General features: G+C 40.0%; 1 protein-coding gene across 3 annotated transcripts; it reads left to right on the forward strand.

The window, feature by feature from the left end:
- Positions 1-1,970: 1,970 nt before the first annotated feature.
- On the forward strand, positions 1,971-14,629 carry tlx2 (T cell leukemia homeobox 2). 3 transcript variants are annotated; one of them, XM_035949241.2, is made up of 5 exons: positions 1,971-3,167; positions 9,767-9,979; positions 10,589-10,826; positions 13,553-13,733; positions 14,239-14,629. In XM_035949241.2, exons 1-5 carry the CDS (start codon positions 2,657-2,659, stop codon positions 14,248-14,250), a joined length of 1,155 nt encoding a protein of 384 aa, XP_035805134.1. In that variant the 5' UTR covers positions 1,971-2,656; the 3' UTR covers positions 14,251-14,629. The 3 variants fall into 3 exon arrangements, with proteins under 3 accessions (XP_035805134.1, XP_035805132.1, XP_035805135.1); XM_035949239.2 differs by lacking the exon at positions 14,239-14,629 and having other exon boundaries at positions 13,553-14,232; XM_035949242.2 differs by lacking the exons at positions 9,767-9,979; positions 14,239-14,629 and having other exon boundaries at positions 13,553-14,232.
- Positions 14,630-19,865: the final 5,236 nt, after the last annotated feature.

The raw sequence follows: 19,865 nt of genomic DNA on the forward strand, positions 1-19,865 counted from the left end.
AATAATTTAGTGCTGGTTTTACGCACATCCAAAGTGAATCTGTTGAGACGGCGACTCAGAATGATTTGGGTCAGACGCACACATGATCAGCCTGGTCGCACATGTTGTGACTTATTTGATATGGAAAAGGTTTGAATTTATCCTAAGTTAACAACTTAACATCTCACATAATCGCCACACATTGATCGTGATCTGTCGCCATAGATTTCTGGCACAATTACTGACATTTTTGAGAAATTATGAGCAGGTTTTTTACAAATTCAACTCCAACCAGGCGTCTATATTGTGCATTATATGGATTGCTGACATGGCAACGCATGGGACACCTTGTGTTGGTGTTAATAAACAGTTTTGGTTAGTTTGGCACCATGAAGGTGACGCACAATCAGACATCACACCTCAGCTGCTGACATCACCAACAGGCAGAGATGTGTTACCCCAAAGAGGCTCTCAGACATTATTTCCCGCCTTCCTGCCCATAGATCTTCCCGGTTTTGCATAAACGGCCAATTACCTTGTCAGTAAGCTGATCTGAGGCTCAGTGCATCCTCTCGTCCCTATTCATTTGATTGTAACGTGCAAATATAAACAGGCCTAATAGCAGCTACACTCGCGCGGTTCTCGGCCCCGCGCCGTTATTGATATGGCCTTGAATTCACACAATTGATTTTTATGCTTCCCTCTAGCCACCTTGTGCAGTTGAGAGATATCTTTATTCGCACGGAAAGTGAAATAAGTGCGTAATAAAACGGTGATATATTAAATTCGTTTTTCCCCGTGTCGCGGTTTTATTATGAGCCATTTTTCATTTTTATTGAATTGAGACCCCAGCGATCCACGTCGTCGCTTCGGGCAGAGAAAGGTTAAATAATTTGTGCAAATCACCAACGCCGCTTTTCACATTTGGCTTCCTGATATGACTCCAGCTGCTATTTATTTGTTTAATTATCTATCCATCTATGCATCATCTGCCCATCTATGCATTATATCTGTCCATGTATCCGGGGATCAATATGTTGTTTTCCATACGCGGGCTAAATATCGCTCACTGTTGGCTTTGCATTTCATTACTTTGTGGCGCTGGAATGGGCCTATCAGTGCCCTTTAACCAGGCCTAGACTCTGCACACTTCCCGTCAATACCGGTGGATTTATGGCCCGATTGTGTGCAACAGTGCAACAGATTATTGCTTCAGCTGCACACACATGAATCTGGTTCATCGTTTGTTGTAGGACAAAATGTACAAATATAACCTGCCATATGGTACACGGTTTAGACTCTGGAAATTGGTGAAATTCTGGGAGTCCTTGGAGGAGCCCTGTGGTTCAGTATATGTGTGGCTTTAATTATACAGAGAGACACTTTTCACCGATTCCTTAAAGTGGTCACCTGCTATTAAGCTTTATGTCCAACAACAGGGTTTCCCAGGGGTCTCAATATGGAAGCTTTAGCACATACACCCAAAAATAAAAATTATCAGGACAAATTTTAAAAATATAATCATTAAAGCCCACCAAAATCCAAAGTTAATTTTATTAAAAAAAAAAAAAAAAAAACAGACTTCTTCAATTTGAAAGTCCCTTTTACGCAAAGAAAGTATTGTTAATTTTGTTCCTTGTTCATGATATCTTGGTTCATTTCATTTTGGTTAAATATGATTTCATCTGCATGCTTTTAAAACCACATAACCTACATGCAAAACTGAAAACTACTGTGACTTCATATTTCTCAAATCTCAAATATGCAGACGAGTGTTAACGTGAAAGTTGCTGGATGCCACTTGAACTAAAAAAAAAAGGCCTCCGCTCCGTTAAAAGGCACAAAACCTCCAGTTTAACACCAGAAAAGCTGCAGGAAAACACGGAAAGCTGCGGCTTCTTTAAGACATCCGAGCAAAACAACTGTCCTACCGTGGAGGAGGGAGGGAGGGAGGATGGGAGGGAGGGAGAGAGGTGGAGGGAGGGCTGGCTGGCTGGAGGACCGAATGGCAGCTTTTACGCAGAGGGCTGTCTCACCTGCTGAAACGCACTTGACCATTCAGCACAACAGAGCCATCTCGCGCTCTCACCTCCAATTAATATCCACGCCTGCGAGGTCAGCGCTTCGTTTTCGCTTCTTCGGGTTTGTTTTGCTGTGTCTCCTGCTTCCTTCGGATGCGACGAGCCTGGTTATCCTACCATGCCCCCTGCGTATGGATCGTCTCTGCCCGAGTAGGCGAACAAAGCGCATCAAGTCTCTCCAGAGAGCTGCCTCCCCCCAAAATCAGGGATTTTTGTCTGTAAGTAGGCTGCTCAGGATAACCATTTGGCATCGTCGCTTGTTTTTCCTGTTGTTAGGCTGCCTTGTGTCTAATTCACTTGGAAAGAACACGCTATTAAAGATGGATACGCTTTTTCTTAGCCCGACGGATAGGCATTTAATTTAGGGAACACCCGATCCCACTGTTGGACAAAAATAATGGCAAGATTTTGGATAGCGCCGGACACGTTATTGGTTTCCTGGGAGTAGAACAGGCCTGTGTCGATGCTCGAAAACAAACAAAACAGCCCAGCGTACATACAGACATTTTATTTCCCAAGGCGTAAATTACTATATGTCCAAAATACATCCGTGCACTGATCAAATATACTGACGAGCACCCTCACCGACAGCGACTATGGAGCACACCGGGATCGAGGAGGTGAACCAGACGCACCAGCAGCAGCATGAGCCCATCAGCTTCGGGATCGACCAGATCCTCAACAGCTCAGATCAGTCCAGCGGCTGCATGCTGCCCAACCGGACCGGCGACCCGGATTACGCGCTGGCCCCCAACGTCTACAGCAACGGGTACAACAGCGTCTACAACCCGGCCTGCTCCATGGCGGCGGGTCTGGCCGGCTCCTACAACGTCAACATGAACATGAACGTCAGTATGAACATGAATATGAACGTTAACGTGAACTCCGGAGGCGCAGGTGGGGTGATTCGGGTGCCGGCGCACAGACCCATGCCTCCTCCGCCGCCGCCGCCCGCCGCCGCCGCGCCTCATCCGCCCCCTTCGACGCATCCGCCGGGCATCGGACCCGGCATCCCCTCGGTGCCCGGGATGGGGATGGGGAACGCAGCGAACTTCACCTTTCCGTGGATGGAGAGCAGTAGGAGGTTTGCCAAGGACAGATTAACAGGTAAAGAAAAAAAAAAAAACTCATTGTGGTAGTTCGATGCTTAAACACACACACAGAACAGCGAGTTATACATTTCACACCTTTCTGACCAAAACTAGGCACGCTGGATAGTTTCCTCCTGGCAGTTCCTGCATGTAGTAAATAGTGAATTTCCTGACCTTTGTGCGTAAAACAGACTGAGGGGTGAAGTGTGCGGGCTGAACTGGGCCTAATAGCCCAACAAAGTGGAGCTGATGATTTCATCTTTAGGTTGTAATCTATAACGAATCATATATGCGCGCACAGAGTCGGTTTTATTACGCTGGAAGGGCAGCCTGACAAACGAGAGGAGAAATTGACGCGGACATGCTGATGAATCAGTATTGGACCATCACTCTCCATTTACTGCGGATGACGGATAACGACGTTCCCCGTTTCTTCATGAGGATGAATGATTTTTTTTTTCTTCTTCAGCGAGCCAATTGAGAAAGCAGGAAGATGAGTCATAGTAGTAATAACACAGGACAGCCTAAATTCTAGATAACACAGTGTAATCGCAAAGTGTTATTATTATTATTATTATTATTATTATTATTATTATTATTATTATTATTATTATTATTATTATTATTATTATTATTGTTATTTTGTAAATTGCAAAATTAATCTGCACAATTCACATAGAAGCTAGTGATTTATGCACAATAAAGACCTCACACCTTCGGTTCACTTTATTTGGGGCTAAAAATATATAAGGTTTGGTTCACAGAGATTCTGCACGACAAGTCAGACTGTCCAGTTTCTTTCTTTTGATTTCTTCTTTTTTAAAATGTATTTGAAGATACAAAAACAACATATGTAGCTGCATTTTTTCTGTGATATTCTGTCCTGACGCATTAATAAGTTATAATAAGAATATACTCAGCTGACTCCATATGGACTTTGGAGTTTATTTTTTTAGGTCTGTAATTTCAACTCTCAATTTTTGCGTTTTGCTAAAATGGGCAGAAAAAAAATCCAGTAAGTTTATTGCATTTTTTAAAAAATTCACTCTATTTTTATATTTTTTGTCGTCTGAAGCCCTAATCTGAGTTACATAAATGTAATTTATTCCTTTGTACCTGCTCCTAAAGCCTTTATTAGAAAAACACGCTCACACACCTTTGACTGCACTATTAGCCTTATCATAGTCTCTTTCCAATTCAAAAAGACACATTTGCATTTATTTTTTATGATAAATTAGTGAATGTAAAAACAGATGGAAGTCCAATAGAATAACATGAGATAGAAATGAGAGAATTGTTCATAGCGCACAGATCCAGTGGTGCAGTTGTGAGAATATGTTGTGCTGCTGGGCGAAACGTGCAGTATTTTCTTTCCACGGGTGCTTCCACTGTTATTTTTCTCCTGACCTCATTGTTATAAAGATGAAAATGAAGAACATCATGGATTTGCGCAGGCTCGCCCCCCGCCTCTCCACGCATTAAATATTCACCATTCACTTCTTTCTGCCTGATTAATTATTAAATACTGGGGGACGATATGTCATCTGCAAAAAGATACAGTGTAAATAGGCTTATCAATTTTACTCATAGCCACCGAGGGCCTCTCGTTTAATTTCTCTCAGCTTTGTGTCGCTGTAATTATTTCGCAGCTTATATCTTTGCTCCGTATTGATCACAGCCAAAGATCAGCAGCAGCTACAGCACACACACACACACACACACACACACACACACACACACACACACACACACACGGAGGCCAGATTTAGCCCGCTCAGTTTCCTATAAAAGGCCGTAAATCAAACGGACTATCATCTATCCTGATGGGCAGAGCACCATTTTAAATCTTTCTCTCTGTTTCTTGTTTTTCTCTTCGCCTTCCAAGTTGAAACCAGAGGACAGAAAGGGGAAAAAACAGCCAAACATGTTGCCAAAGGCTTCCAGCTCTGGCATTCATGGGAGATGTTTTTTTTTTTCCTTACAGGGATGTAAACGAAACCTGTTAAACTGCACCACAGACTCTCGTTTTTCACGCTGGGATGCTTCGTGTGGCACAAATTCACGTAATAAATCTCAGGAAGCCGAATCAGACTGACGCAAAAGATTAAGATTTGGGGTGTTAAGGGCAACAATTATCCTGGTGTGGAAAGAGGAGCCGTTTATTTCGCCTACTGCTGGATTCATGCTGATCGCTGACTCCTCTCTTCATTTACGCACAGCTTCGGGGCGCACAGCTGTTAAGATAATCTGGATTTGTATTATTATTTTTCCAAATTTCAGCACAAAATTCACGCTGTTATTATTATTAATACAACTACTGTTATTAGCAGCAGTAATAGTGAGGATGTAGTTATTGCTGTGGCCACTGCTGTGTTTTTTCTCCACGCGTTCTGCCTCAAAAATGTGATTTGTATTTTTATTTTTGCCTGATTTCAGGATTTATTTTTGTTTCTGTATTTTAAAATCAGCTCAGGGCTCGGAAACCATTATGTTTCCATAAAAACAACCTGGAACCAACCAAAACGCCAGACTAGCTCTATTAAATAAATAAAGGGTGCACTATAATAATGATTCATAATAACAACTCTGATGCGTAAAGATGATCGATAAGTCCATTTTATAGTACAAGAAATGTAAAGTGACATCGTTAAATGTGGACTGAATCGGTGCAAATGAATAAATACACGCCCTGATTGTAAACTTTCACTATGACAACAGTAATCCTACTACTAATAGGTTAATAATAATAATGACAGAAGGTAATGCGCATCGTTTGGGCATTTTGACAATAAACGCAGCTATAATACAGCTCTGAAGGCCACCTAGCACTAATTAAAAAAACGTGATTAAACCCTTTTTCTTCTCTCCACTAAATCTCTGACTGGGCGTTAATGGCAGCAGGGCAGAAAAAAAAGTGGTTTTATTCGAGAGCTGGTAGTCGCTGCTGGTCGTGCGTTTTCCTTTCGCTGCCCTGATTCTCGCTGTGACAGAAGACAGCGTCTCTGCCTTTTGTCCCGTATAGTGTAATAAATAGCAATATATGTTCATGTTATATTTCAATATCCCCTTTAGAATCCTTCACGGATATATTTATTAGATTGCTACAAAGGTAATATCCGCAGTGGGGAAGGGAGGCGCTGTCACCGAGAAGTGTTATTAAGTATAAGTGGTTTTATTATGGGAAACATATTCTCCACGGTAGCATTTTATTTTTTGATATGCTTATGCTAAATTGTGTTACCCAGGCAGCAGATTTAGTATTCCTGACCATTTTCTTTTTTTTCATATTACGAAGGGGGAAGAAAAAGTCAAATCATTTTGTGGTGTTTTTGTTCATTGTTGGCTCTTCTTTCCATTTACTTTATTTATGGGGAGATTTTTTTGTATTTATTTATTTTTCTTTTACTGTTAATGATCACTTGTGAAGAACTTGACCTCAGGAGTGTTCACAGCTCCTACACAAATGACTTTCTCAACTGTTTTATCGAGCTGTTTAATGAAACTAATAATTACAGAATTCATTATATATTATAATAAAATACAATTATTGATTGGAAGCGCTGATAAATCAAATATGGATATTTTTCATGGCAATCAGTATTCTTTTTTTTTTTAATTATATGTAGATTTGGAATCTATACAGGATTGATTTGCTTCTTCCTCTTGCTATAAATTACATGCTTTAATATTTGTGTGCAATTCATACATATTTAAAGGCCCCAAAAACCTCAAAATACTGACTATAAATCTATGTTTTTTGTTTGTTTATTTGTTTTTCTTTCACAGGACGCTAATTTTGTACCTTCTTATACATATTATTTGACTTATAATGCAATACTGCTCAGCTATTCTATATTAATAAGATGCTAAATGTACTAATATCAAAGAAACGATTATTTTTTATAAGGACACTGATTTTTTTGTGTGTATGTAGACACTATAATCTTTAGGATTATTGTAATTCATATTATTTAGTCAAGGATGATGTAGCAGAGCAGAGACGCTGTTTTCATTGTGGCTGGTTTAAAATGTATCAGATTTTTTTCAAAGTTTACAGTCTCAATAGTCACATAAATGGACAAACCTTAAGGCAAAAGGTCTGAATCTTCTACCTTCAGTCAAAGCACTGAACATGACCAAAGCAGTATCCATAGCCTCTCTGCTGGGTCATATATTTCCCAGTGTTTTACTCTTGCTGCAGTTGGCAGCTCCAGTGGGTCCTGCTGCATGTTGGGTTGCCTCTGAAAGTGCCTGTATGTGCCTGGCCCATTAGTTAGCCCACAGATGGCCTGAAATAGCCATTTAATGCAGTATTATTTAGCCAGAGCTGCCGCTGGGAGCAACAGCAGGCCTTCTCTCTCTCTTTCTCTCTCTCTCTCTCTTTCTCTGTGGAAACGATCCACCAACCAAAAATGACCACTTACACGTTTCCATGTATGTTGTATATATTAGAGGAATCGTGTATGTATATTAGAGAATCACAGGAGATTTAAAAACTTCCCATGCAGTCCAATAAGGTCACTATAACTCAGTATTAAGGGCCATGGAGGCGCTACAGTCCACTCTGAGCACCTATAGGAATATTATAGCAATATCATGGGGGTTTTGTCATTATAAACTCATGATTAAATACCACAGATGTCTGTCTAAGTCCCAGCAGGAATATTAGAGGGGTACCATTACCATTTTTATTATTATTGAGCATCAGAGGAACACATAATGTGATACCTGATAATAATGTCATAACAATATTACTACGGAACATTAAAAATAATAATGAGGGGAAAAGAAGAGAAGTCGCAGTCGCTGTAAAATCACTGTAAAAGCTTGGGGAAAAGTGGCATGTTTTTAGTTTCAAACTCTAAATCTGTGCTGCTAATTTACACTTTGGTGACGTTAACTTTACATGACCTACTGTAACATCACGCTGAAGCTGTTCATCTCTACTTTACAAATCATTTGCTCGCGTACGCCTCAATTTGGCACTCATGTTCAGCACCATCAGGGGACACTGGCAGCTCCCTGGAAATGACTGCCGAGCGCATAATAGCTTCATGTTCCATTTTCCATCCAAATTGTCATCGTCTGTATAGCAAATGAATTTTCAGGTCGCTAAAACTCTGAGAGCAGCAGCGGCAACACGCAGCCCTCAGGGGACACCTATGCAGATGTTTTCATATTCATTTTGGCTCCTGGTGAGCTTTTCTGACAAAACAAAAACAAATAAACACCCTGTAAGACAGCAGGCAAAACAGCTTGCTGGGGAGGAATGACACAACGATACAGAGAGAGGGAGAGAAGGAGACAGAAACTGTTTTTTTTCCCTTCTTTTTCTCTGCTGTTGATTTCCATTCGGCTTCAAAATGAGAATGTGGCTGGGGAGTGGATCTATGGCCAACGATCTCATTACATTTATCGATCTTCTGTTTACCCATGGCTGACAAAATAGACAGGATTCATAGATATTTTATGATGCAGAAGATATGTTGTTATTAATACCCAGCATGTGAAAGTGAACCACCAGGCTCAGGGAGAAGATAAAACACATTGTACACTCTCACAGTGACTCTGTGCAATTCAGAATTCTGAAAAGACACAATGACAAAGCAGATGAAAAGACGATATGCTGTTCAGCAGTACACCCACACATACAATACCATTCAGAAGATTGGGGTCACTTAGAAATATCCTTATTTTTGAAAGAAAAGCTTTTTTTTTTCAATGAAGATAACATTAAATTAATCATAAATACAGTCTAGACATTGTTAATGTGGTAAATTCTAGCTGGAAACGGCTGATTTTTAATGGAATATCTCCATAGGGGTACAGAGGAACATTTCCAGCAACCATCACTTCTGTGTTCTAATGCTACATTGTGTTAGCTAATGGTGTTGAAAGGCTAATTGATGATTAGAAAACCCTTGTGCAGTTATGTTAGCACATGAATAAAAGTGTGAATTTATACGGAAAACATGAAATTGTCGGGGTGACCCCAAACTTTTGAGCAGCAGTGTATATTATTTTATGGTCTAGAAAATTACCATGTACAATATATGTGGTCTGTTCTGCAAAAATGATATCTGTATGCAAGAAGTTGTGTATTTTTGCAATAAGGTTAAAGCTTTAATGACAACTGATTCATGTTGTATAGAAGATATTTTAAGCAAATACTGAATATGTTTAAATTTGATTGCTCTGATGGGGGACAAAAAATCATAAAAGTACTCTCCAGACTCTTTAAATTGTGTTTTGTTAGGTCATAATTGTTTTATGCTAGTCTGTGAATAGTACTTACAGAGCCTCATCGCATTGTGAGTGGATGAACCTGATTGCCTGTTTCTGATTGAGCAGCATGTGCTTGATGTATCCCTGCTAGTTGTCACTTATTTTTTCTGAATGGCAGATATCTCATTTTGTAGCAAAACATCTCCAAACGCTAACTTATAAGACTCGCAGCAAATGACATTAAAGTAGACTCTGTTCATCATTTAGGCCTCCTTCATGTGATTAGCTGCTGTGCGTCAGTGCCCGCCCACCCGGCGGCTGCTGCTGCTGCTGCTGCTGCTGCTGCTGTGCTCCAGATGTGGGACCTCACTGTGTCTCCCTTTCCTTTAGGGGAGCAGGCAGAGGAGAGCCGAGCCGGAGAGGCCACAGGGGGCCCGGGGGCCGCCGGGTCCCTCTGTCCTCTCCCCAAGGGAGACATCGGCAGGGTCCCTGTCTGGAGCACGGTGGAGACATTAGCCAAATGCTATTACCCCGAGCTTGCTCACCTGCGAGACGGCAATGGCCTTCTAGCAGACTATCCCTTTCCAAAGGGGGCTTGCCCAGGTGAGTCACCCTCCTCCCCCTACCAACCGCCTCTCAAACCTCACCCGTTTTCTAATTTTTAAGAGCATCTCTCTTGTTGAAATGTAACGGCAAATTTAAATCTTGATTTGTGCTATTTTTTGTCTTTCTTTCTTATCTCTAAGAGGCTAATTTATGACTTTCTGCAAGCAATATATTACTTTCAGTTATTTTTGGAACTGATACTGCTTATACCAAGTTTCCGCTTGTCCCTCAATTACTTTTTTCTTGGACTTCCTACTGCACAAACTGACGTGCTTTTGAAATAAATCTAAATGTGGCATGGGAAGTGTAGCTGTAATTACATTTATCTTCTTCAATTGGCAGCCTCTGGGCCTTCTGTTAGACTCCCCAAACACACTGGCTTTTCCAGAACTAAGACAAAATGGAGAATACTTTTATCTAACTGAGGACTGGAAAACAAAATTGTGTTTATAACATTAGTGTGTACAAAGAAAACCTAATCAGTAATGTGTTTATGCTTAAGGAAATGGAATTAAATACCCATATTAATGGATATCAATCTTTAGTCTTCAGAAATAACACACTCAAACATCCTCATAGCTAAATAAATCCTCTTCTTCTTTTCAGCTGCCCTGTCGCCCTTCTCTGTGACCCGTCGTATCGGCCACCCGTACCAGAACCGGACGCCGCCAAAGAGGAAAAAGCCTCGCACCTCTTTCAGCCGGGTGCAGATCTGCGAGCTGGAGAAGCGTTTTCACCGGCAGAAGTACCTGGCATCGGCTGAGCGCGCCACGTTGGCCAAAGCCCTGAAGATGACGGATGCACAAGTTAAGACCTGGTTTCAGAACAGACGGACAAAATGGCGGTAAGATTACAGCAGGCTGTTGGCTCACTTTGGCTGTAATTTGGTGCCGTTCTCTGGTATGAAAGTAGAAAATAGCAACACGAATGTATCATAATCCCCTCCTCCACATACCTTACCTTACTCATTTTTTTCCCCACATGATCTCCTTAAACAAACAAACAGGCCTTGGTGGATTTTTCAGAGGCTGTTTGACTTTATGAGGGCAGCGTGTTATCTCAGAAGAGCTGTTCCTTACAACTCTTCTTGTGCCATAAATTGACAGCACTGAATGTGTCTCTGTTTTCCACTTGCATCCAAAATGCTTACCGGTGTCTTACTTTAGACGCAAGTAAAATGGCCCACAGCTGAAGCATTCAAGGAGTTGTACAACACAACACCTATTTTGCTTAGCTTAGCTGCCAGTCGAGGCCAGTTCACTTGACCAAGCACAATTACTCCTGAGCCTCCTGAAAGGCCTTTTAGAAACCTGCTGTCCAAAGCAATACTGAAACACTCACAGGACGAATTGACTGCCAAGTCCATAGACAGAAAAGAAAACACACACACACTCCTTCACTTCATTCTAACTGTTGTTTATAGCCATTTGGCAGTAAATGAGTAGGAAATCAAATTAAGATGCCCTGCCCTTAGTTAAAGGGGCAGGACACATATTTCAAAAGCATATTACCAACAGCTAAATTGCCTTAAGTCATTACTCTAAGGGTTTTAATGTTTAAATGGCCCTGAAGCTTTTTAGAAGGAGTTTTGTATTTAATACACATAGAAAGCATTTAAAAACTTAATTTGTTGGCATATTTTACATCTGTTTATTGCCTTTTTAGCTTTAAATAAATATCCAACATAAAAAATTAGTTTGGAAAAAGGAGCATTTAGCGCCACATTACGTTACACAGCAGAAAAACTATAAGTCACGGGCTCCACTGAATAGCATAATAAAAATGAATTTCCTTAAAATAAAACACCACACAAGCCAGGACGGAATGGCACGTCACGAGTAACAAGGGAATTGGCTTAACTCGTTTTTCTGATTTCCTACTTTTGCTGAGATTTATGCCATTTCCCTGTAGTGTGCACCTGATAGGATGAGCATGAGGGATGTCTTTGCGTGACGACTACGCTAGTAACAAGAGGATGATCAAATCAACAGCCGGGGAATCAGATTATGATAATGCTGTTAACAATAATGTGTGGCTAATGGATGGAGGTTGGTGTGCATGAAAGAGTGTTTTAGAGGTGTGTTTCTGCTTGCGATTGCTACCTGCCATTTGTATTTCGCCGTTGATTTTAACAACAGCTTGTCACGCATTATAGGTTGTTCCATGTAATTTAAAAAAAGACAGATTGTAATGTTGATAGGGGATTTGTTTTCAACATTTTTTGTTTCAAAGTTGCACATATAGAGAAGAAAATAGTCTAGTAACATAACTTCAACTCAGGAAAATTCTAAAATATTACATGAAATCAGCATTTCATTCGATTCTAGTTACAATTTTGAGTTTATTAAGTACTCACATATTCTAAAAATACCTTCTCTGCTCACTTCTATGTATAATCATTCAGCCGCTAAGTGTCCTGATTCAGAAAAAAAAATGCCAGTGTTTTTCTCTGGATCCTTTCCAACTTAACTGCAACTCATTCATCAGAAGGACTCAATTCACACGTCAGGAAAACACGCATCCGAAGCACTTTTCAACACAGCAAACGTTGATATCAGCACCTACCGACAGAATATTCAGGACGTGTGTGTGTGCTACTGTTAACATGTGTTGCTCTGAAAAAAAGCAAAAAAACCAGATGTAACTTTCCACCTTGAGGCAGGAACTGTCTCCTCCTCCTCCTCCTCCTCCTCCTCCTCCTCCTCCTCCTCCTCCTCCTCCTCTGTAAGTCACGTTCCCTCACCAGCACCTGTCATTCATCCTGATCAGCTGTCGTGTAGCCTGAAGCCGAAGTAACTGGCACAGGTGTTGAATAAACATACAAGAATAGCAGCCAATTTGCAAATAAACAGGTTTTATTTGTACATTTTCAGAGACATGTCTAACTGCTTTTCTGTTCGCCCCGTTTCTTACATTGCGTTCTTGTTGTTTTTGTTTATTTTTATTACTTTCACTTCCTCGCTCGGTGACTTCTCCACTGATAGCCGGGACACCAATAAGCCTCTAAATATCCTGTAACACCACTGAGAATCTAGTGTCTCATCAGTATCCTATTTATTTCTTGCTTTTTTAAAATTCTAAATACATTTTATAACAAGCTATAGCTTTAATTACAGTGGTGTTATTCTGCAGGCAGATTTTTATCTCAAAAGTTGGCATTTTTCTGTATTTTGTCTGTTCTGGCTTGTGGCTTCTTATAATGAAGTATTACAGTATATATCTGTAACTCATCAGCAATTGCATATGTGTACAAGGCTGGTTTGCAGTTTTTAGGGCGTAAAATGTTTTTTTTAAGGCTAAAGAAGTTAAATAATCCAGTAATTTACAAAATAAAGATATTGCAGAAAGCTGTAAAATAACATTTGTGTAGCAGGCATATTTTATTTCTAATTGTGTTTTAAAAATCTGAACTATATGTCTTTATGAAAGAGAAAGCTCCATTGCTTCTTCATTAGGAAACAGGACAAACATTACTGTGTGGCACAAGTGGATGTTGTGCCCCATAAAAATAACGATTATGTGAGTCTTAAATCCTCCTTTGTGCTCCTTTTGTCTCCTTTTTCCACCCAGGAGACAGACTGCAGAGGAGAGAGAGGCCGAGAGGCAGCAGGCCAACCGGCTGATGCTGCAGCTTCAGCAGGAAGCTTTCCAGAAGACGTTGAGCCAGCCGCTGCAGCCGGACCCGCTCTGCCTGCACAACTCCTCCCTCTACGCCCTGCAGAACCTGCAGCCCTGGGCAGAAGACAATAAGGTGACCTCCGTCACCTCCGTGGCATCTGTAGTGTGAGCGTGCATGAGTGTGTGTGTGTTTAGAAGAGAGAGAGAGGAGGGAGGGGAAAAGACAGAGGGAGGGGCGAAGCTGAGTCGTCAGTGTGAATGGACAAAAGACAGGAATTTCTTCGAGTCTGTCTCTCACGTGTCTGACGTTCAGAAACTCAGCACCATTTTGGGATATCGTAGATACGGGAGAATGATGCTGACTTTGGAAACAAACAAAAAAAATAACATTTTGAATGGACGTTGTGTTTCCTCGCTCATTGATCGTTACCAGCAACATGGTGTGGGAGCGTTTTGTAGAGAGACAGCTTTCTGTTACTGCCGAGGCCTACAAAACACTGTGTGCAGACTTCGCAGCTCAGGAGCCGCACTTACATTGCTGTTTGTCAGAATTAAGCAAGTCTACAAGTGTTATCTTAAATATTTAAAGTATGTTAAGTCATTTCCTGCCTCACACCAAGTTTCCGCTTTCCCTTCAGCTGTCGGTCTAAAAGAGAGGAGGGCACTTTATCCCTAAGTGCCAGGAAACAAATGGACACCTCTGTACATGCCCAACTATCAAGACTGTCCCCACTTTTGCCTCTGGATCCCCCACACGGCAGCAGAGACTCTCTGCCAATAATGGCAAAAAAAAAAGACCTCCTGTTTTTCGCTTTTGACTTTGTACAATGTAGTAAATGCATGTTTCAACCATTTTCTGTGTGCACTCGGAAGTACCGCTGAAGTCAGCCGCTGTCGAGGTGGATCTCCTCCCCAGCCGCAGTGTTCAAGTGGTAGTGGATTGGTGAAAGTCCTGATCACGGATTCCTCATTATGTTGAATTTAAAGGTGTTTTATATTAAATGATATTGTGACTTTTTGAAAAGATGACAAACCTCTCTGTTTTTCTTGCCTCTTTTTATATTGCTGGGCTCTTCACTCACTGCCTGTTTGTTGTTTTGTCACCATTATGAAAACAGTGCAATAATAGGCCTATTTTATGATTTTACTGAGGTAGTTAGCCTCGTGGGATTTGGCTATGATTACACATTAAAGTTTCAAACCACCCAAAGGTAAGATGCCATCGAATTGTATCAGAAGGACAGTGCAATACCCTTTTTTTTTTTTTATCCATAAAAACTGATGACTACAGCTCCCGTGTGTGAATGTGAAGCAGGGCGTTGCCGAAAAACAGCAAGCGTGCTCAGCAAAACTCTCCCTGGATAAATAAAGGTCTGAAAACCGATGCCAGCTCAAATTAGAATGAGAGTATATGAGAAAGTACAAGTCGTGCATCCGCCAAGTGAACGTATGAAAGGCAGGAGTCTGGTTTTGTTTTTGTTTTATTCCAGTAATTTTAATGGAACACTTTACCGGACTATCTGTTCAATGGTTGGAGGAGGAAACCCAGGAACAAGTTAAAGGATATTACCAGGGTTTGTTTGCATTTTAGCTTGTGTGACTCATCAAGGTAGTCCATCACGTTCCGATATCCCCGTTGGAGTGTGCACTCAGTCAGCAAAGAGCTCAAACTGTCAAAGGATGCAGTTCTTGTTTAATGACCCTTCTGGTGCCCTCTTCCTTGCATAGTGTGAAAAACAGCTCTCATAGTTGAATGAGCTGCTCAGACACAGCAAGGGATCTGTCTACACCGCTGTCGCCTCAAGAACGAAATGAGTTGGGTTGACAAAGTTGGGTTTCTACAACTGTCCGCCAGGGTTCCTCTTTAAAAAAAAAACACCTCAGATCTTAGCTTCACAACATTTTCGCTGTAGCGTTCATTGTTGTCGATGTGACTCATGGCCACCTAGACACCAGACAGTCGTAAACATTTGTTATCACCACATCCAGCCTATCATGCGAGTGCTTATCACCCGAGTCATAACAAGAAACAACCTATAGAAGCACAGTAAACACATCATTCAGGCTCCTTGCTCGTAAATGAGCCTTCAACACCATGAACGTCATAGGAGACGAGCCTTGCTGCGCCCCACTTCTTCTCCTTGACAAGGAATCACTTGATTTCACTGGACTGTGAGCATAACTTTGGTTGGCTGTACCTGCTCTTGCCGAATACCGATTGCAAGAGGTGCATTTCGCAAACTTCAAGGTAAAGTTCTGTATAAATATCATGACACCGCCCAAAAAAATCTTCACTCGGAGCAGTTTGACGATACGGTTCGAAACAGCTGTCTGCAACTCCAACCACCCCCAACAACCCAGTGCTTTCTCAGAGACGTAGTGCCAACGTTTAGTCAGTTTTCAGGGCGTCTTGCCTGGTTGGGATCCTGTCAAGAACAGGCCGTTCTCCAGGTGACGCCTCCTCAACCCCCATTTCCTCCGCAGCCTGCTGCTTTCATCTCTCTGTCTCAGATGCCATGAAGACGTGACTTGGCTCATTTTAGAAAAATTCCTGCCTTTACTGTTTACAAAACGGTGCATTGTGTTTTACTACAGGTGCTTAAAGATTTTTTCCCCCCTCCTGTCATGGTTGTGTAGTTTTTTTTTTTCTCTTTTCTCGCTACCCAAAGAGCCCTGTCCTTATCCAATAAAATGTCACCACACAAGATGAACAAGAGCTAAAGGCTCAGGGTATATCAGACTTCCTATCAAGAGCTTTGTTTTGAACAGGGCCACCAAAAAAAAAACCTCTCCGCCACATATACTGTGCTGTGCTCCGTGTCACGCTCTGTCTGTTCCCATCAGTTGTTTCCACTGTTGAAAAATGCAGTAAACATTTATGTCATTATCAGGCAGCTGTTGATGTTTCAGTGAGTTTAGAACTGGAAACATTGCAAGTCTGAATTCTGAGAAGACACATGGGCTATTTGAATATTTATTGGCTACTTTGCAGCAGATTTTGTTGGGGTAGCATCACATAAACATTAGCTATAAACGTCTTCGCTTGGAATTTAAAAGGATAAATATTATTATTAATGATTTAAAGATGATAGAGTGCAACATCTGTTCATATAAATAAGAAAACAGCTTTTGATCACACATGCTCAGCACAAAAAAGGCCCTTAACACTGTCCCGACCATGAATATTTTTAGATTTTATTGCATATGTGTTAATGACGTATTAGCTAGCATTTGAGCACGTATATTTTTAGCGTAGCTCGATGACCAAACTGTTCAGCGGGATTCCGTGCAGCACAAATGTTCAAATATACATGACTAATACAAATTTAGAGGATGGCATCAATCTTTTTTTCCTTTTTTAACTGCCAGATGTAATATTATCAGTCTACAGATTGAACATCCATTTTTCAGGCCATGACAGCTCCTAGATTTCAGAGGAAAGTCAACCTGACAACTCTATTAGGTCATGGCTAATGTGTTGAAAAGTGGGCTTTGTTGACAAAAGGCTTCTATGGTTCTTGACTTTGAAACACTTCTACGGTCTGTTACTTTGAGATACTTGCCAAATTAGGGGTGTATGTAGAAGAGAGGTTCTTCTGATAACTAATAATACTTCCTAATCTAAAATAGTCCTGCAATGACCTGTACAGTTTTTCTCTGTTGTTGGGTCAAGTGGAAAGGATTCCTGCAATACATACTCATAAACCGGTTTTTACATGTGGGTGAAACGGAAAGTGGGCACAAATGAAAAACTGCAAACATGTTTCGCTCCACTAGAAGAAACGCATAAATAAAATTAAGCACATTTAATCTCAGAACAGGTTTAAACTCTGAAGGAAAGTTTGAACCACAAACGTTTTTTTTTTTTTTTTTTTTTAGAGACATTTATTTTAGAAATCGTTTCACTTCCCAGAGTTGTTGTTGGGATCTTGAAACACTGAAGCCTGAGACCAGCCCAGAAATGTTAAGATTTTAATCTGATAATTGCACCATTTTCAAGTTATTTCGGGGTGAAAATGATATAGAATGTAAAACTCTGACAAAGTAAGGCCATCTCTTTTTCTTTGTGTGCTTAGCTTATGTTCCACAATAATAGCCCAGTGAGTACAGGCCAGCGAAACTGAAGGTTCTCAAACCATGTTCCTTAGAATGAGTCTAATTTATGATACTTTAAATAACTAGAATCATATGTAAAGGTGTGCCTAAATGGTGTTTTTGGTGACAAAACATTTGAGAACCACAACAGTGATGCCAGTCTTAATGAAGAGATGGAATTAGATTGATGTACCCTTTAAATTATTTAGTATTTCAGTAATTATAATTTTATTTGACAGTAATTTGGGTGACCGACCCTTTAAATAGTATAGGAGCAGAAGTCCAGAGGAGGGGGAATAGTTGCCCCATAAAGTCACACGATATCCCACATACAGAACTAATAATAATCTCACCTAAACTGCTGTCTGAGTTGTTAATAAATTCTGTCCATGTTTAGCTTCGTGGCAACTTATCTGACGACAGCAACTTCCAGACACTCAAATGGATTCTGCTGCTGTGAACAGCCCCAAGCAACGAATTACACTTCAACCCCTGTTTAGGCAAAGCCTGGGTTACTGTAAATCTTGGTGACTTACAGACTCTGACTTAATCACAATACTGTTATATTTCTTTGTTTTATGTTTTGTTTTGAAATACATGTAAAAATGTAGAGCAGCAAATGAGGCAAAACTCAACTTACATGAAAGTTTATGGACCAGAGTTGAAATGTGGAAAAGCCTGCACACACAAAAGCCTGTTTAACATATGAATCTTTTTTTTTAAATAAATGAGGGGCTTCAAGGCTTTGTCTAATTTAGGGTGACATTAGTTTGAGCAGTGTGAGCAAGAAAGAGTGTAAAAATTCATTCATTCATTAAAAAAACATAGATCTGCGGATTCTCATAAAACATTCAGGGCTATCGCATCAAATGTCCAGGCCCATATGATGCCACCATATGAGACCATTAGCTGTAAAAAATAAAATAAAATCAGAATATACCGACAGAGAAACATCTGACAGGATGATCTGAGATCCTGCAAAAAGGCAGTCTGGTCTGAATGTGTTCTACTTTAATGAGAATGGGAAAGATTTTGATAAGCCAACTGTTGTTCATGAAAGTGGTTATAAAGGATGATAACCTGATGATACATCCCCTAGCTTTTGTGTTTTTGCTGAGCTGTTGAGTGTGAGATTTTTTACAAGTGACCAAAAACACAGCAAGACAAACTAATCCACGTATCTGTCTTTGCAGAAGACTGAAAGCCTTTTTTTTTTTTTTTTTTGGTTTCACTCCCAAATCCAACAAATTCAGGTATGGATGAAAAGTCTCAGCCATGATTAAAAATTCATACCAGGAAATACCGAATGTGGAAAATCATTTTAAATGCTGGTTAAACTTCCTGTTATGTTGCAGGTCAAACTGATCCATTTTAAAGTGATTTTTTTTTTTTTTTTAAATGTTACCACTATGTTTTTGGTAGGAAACTTCTTCTGCTCGCCTTAATAAGTGTAAACAACATATAAAATAGCAACATCACTCCACAAATAGAACAACAAATCTAAATGTAAAAATAAAAAATATATTAATGTCATATAAAATTATTGTATTTTATATGTAGGTCTTCCCAATGTACATTTAAAAAAAGTTTTAACTTGCAGTTTATTGGGATTTTTTTATTTGAAACATTATTGCTGTTCCTGAGAAACAAAACTAACAGGAGGGTTAACTGCATTAAATGCTGGTAGTTTTGCTGATTTGTGGATCTGATCAACATGGAGTGGATAAAAAAATCTGGTGTTGTACTAAAATGTTTGGTTATACTAAACCCAGATTTTGAGATATATATATATATATATATATATATATATATATATATATATATAGATAGATAGATAGATAGATAGATAGATAGATAGATAGATAGATAGATAGATAGATAGATAGATAGATAGATAGATAGATATATATATATATAGATAGATAGATAGATAGATAGATAGATAGATAGATAGATAGATAGATAGATAGATATAGATATAGATATAGATATATATAGATATATATCTATACATATATTTATTTTTTTTTTTCAAAAATATGCCATTAAGACCCTCAAACTTTTAATAAACTGTGATTGTCATGCTTTTGGTTCCCAGAAAGCTCTTCCCGATCTTCATTACAACACCCCCATCTAGTGTTCTTCCATAAGAACGCTCTGTTTTGTTTAG

The sequence above is a fragment of the Amphiprion ocellaris genome, chromosome 13 (genome assembly GCF_022539595.1).
Source record: "Amphiprion ocellaris isolate individual 3 ecotype Okinawa chromosome 13, ASM2253959v1, whole genome shotgun sequence".
NCBI classification, from domain to species: Eukaryota; Metazoa; Chordata; class Actinopteri; family Pomacentridae; genus Amphiprion; species Amphiprion ocellaris.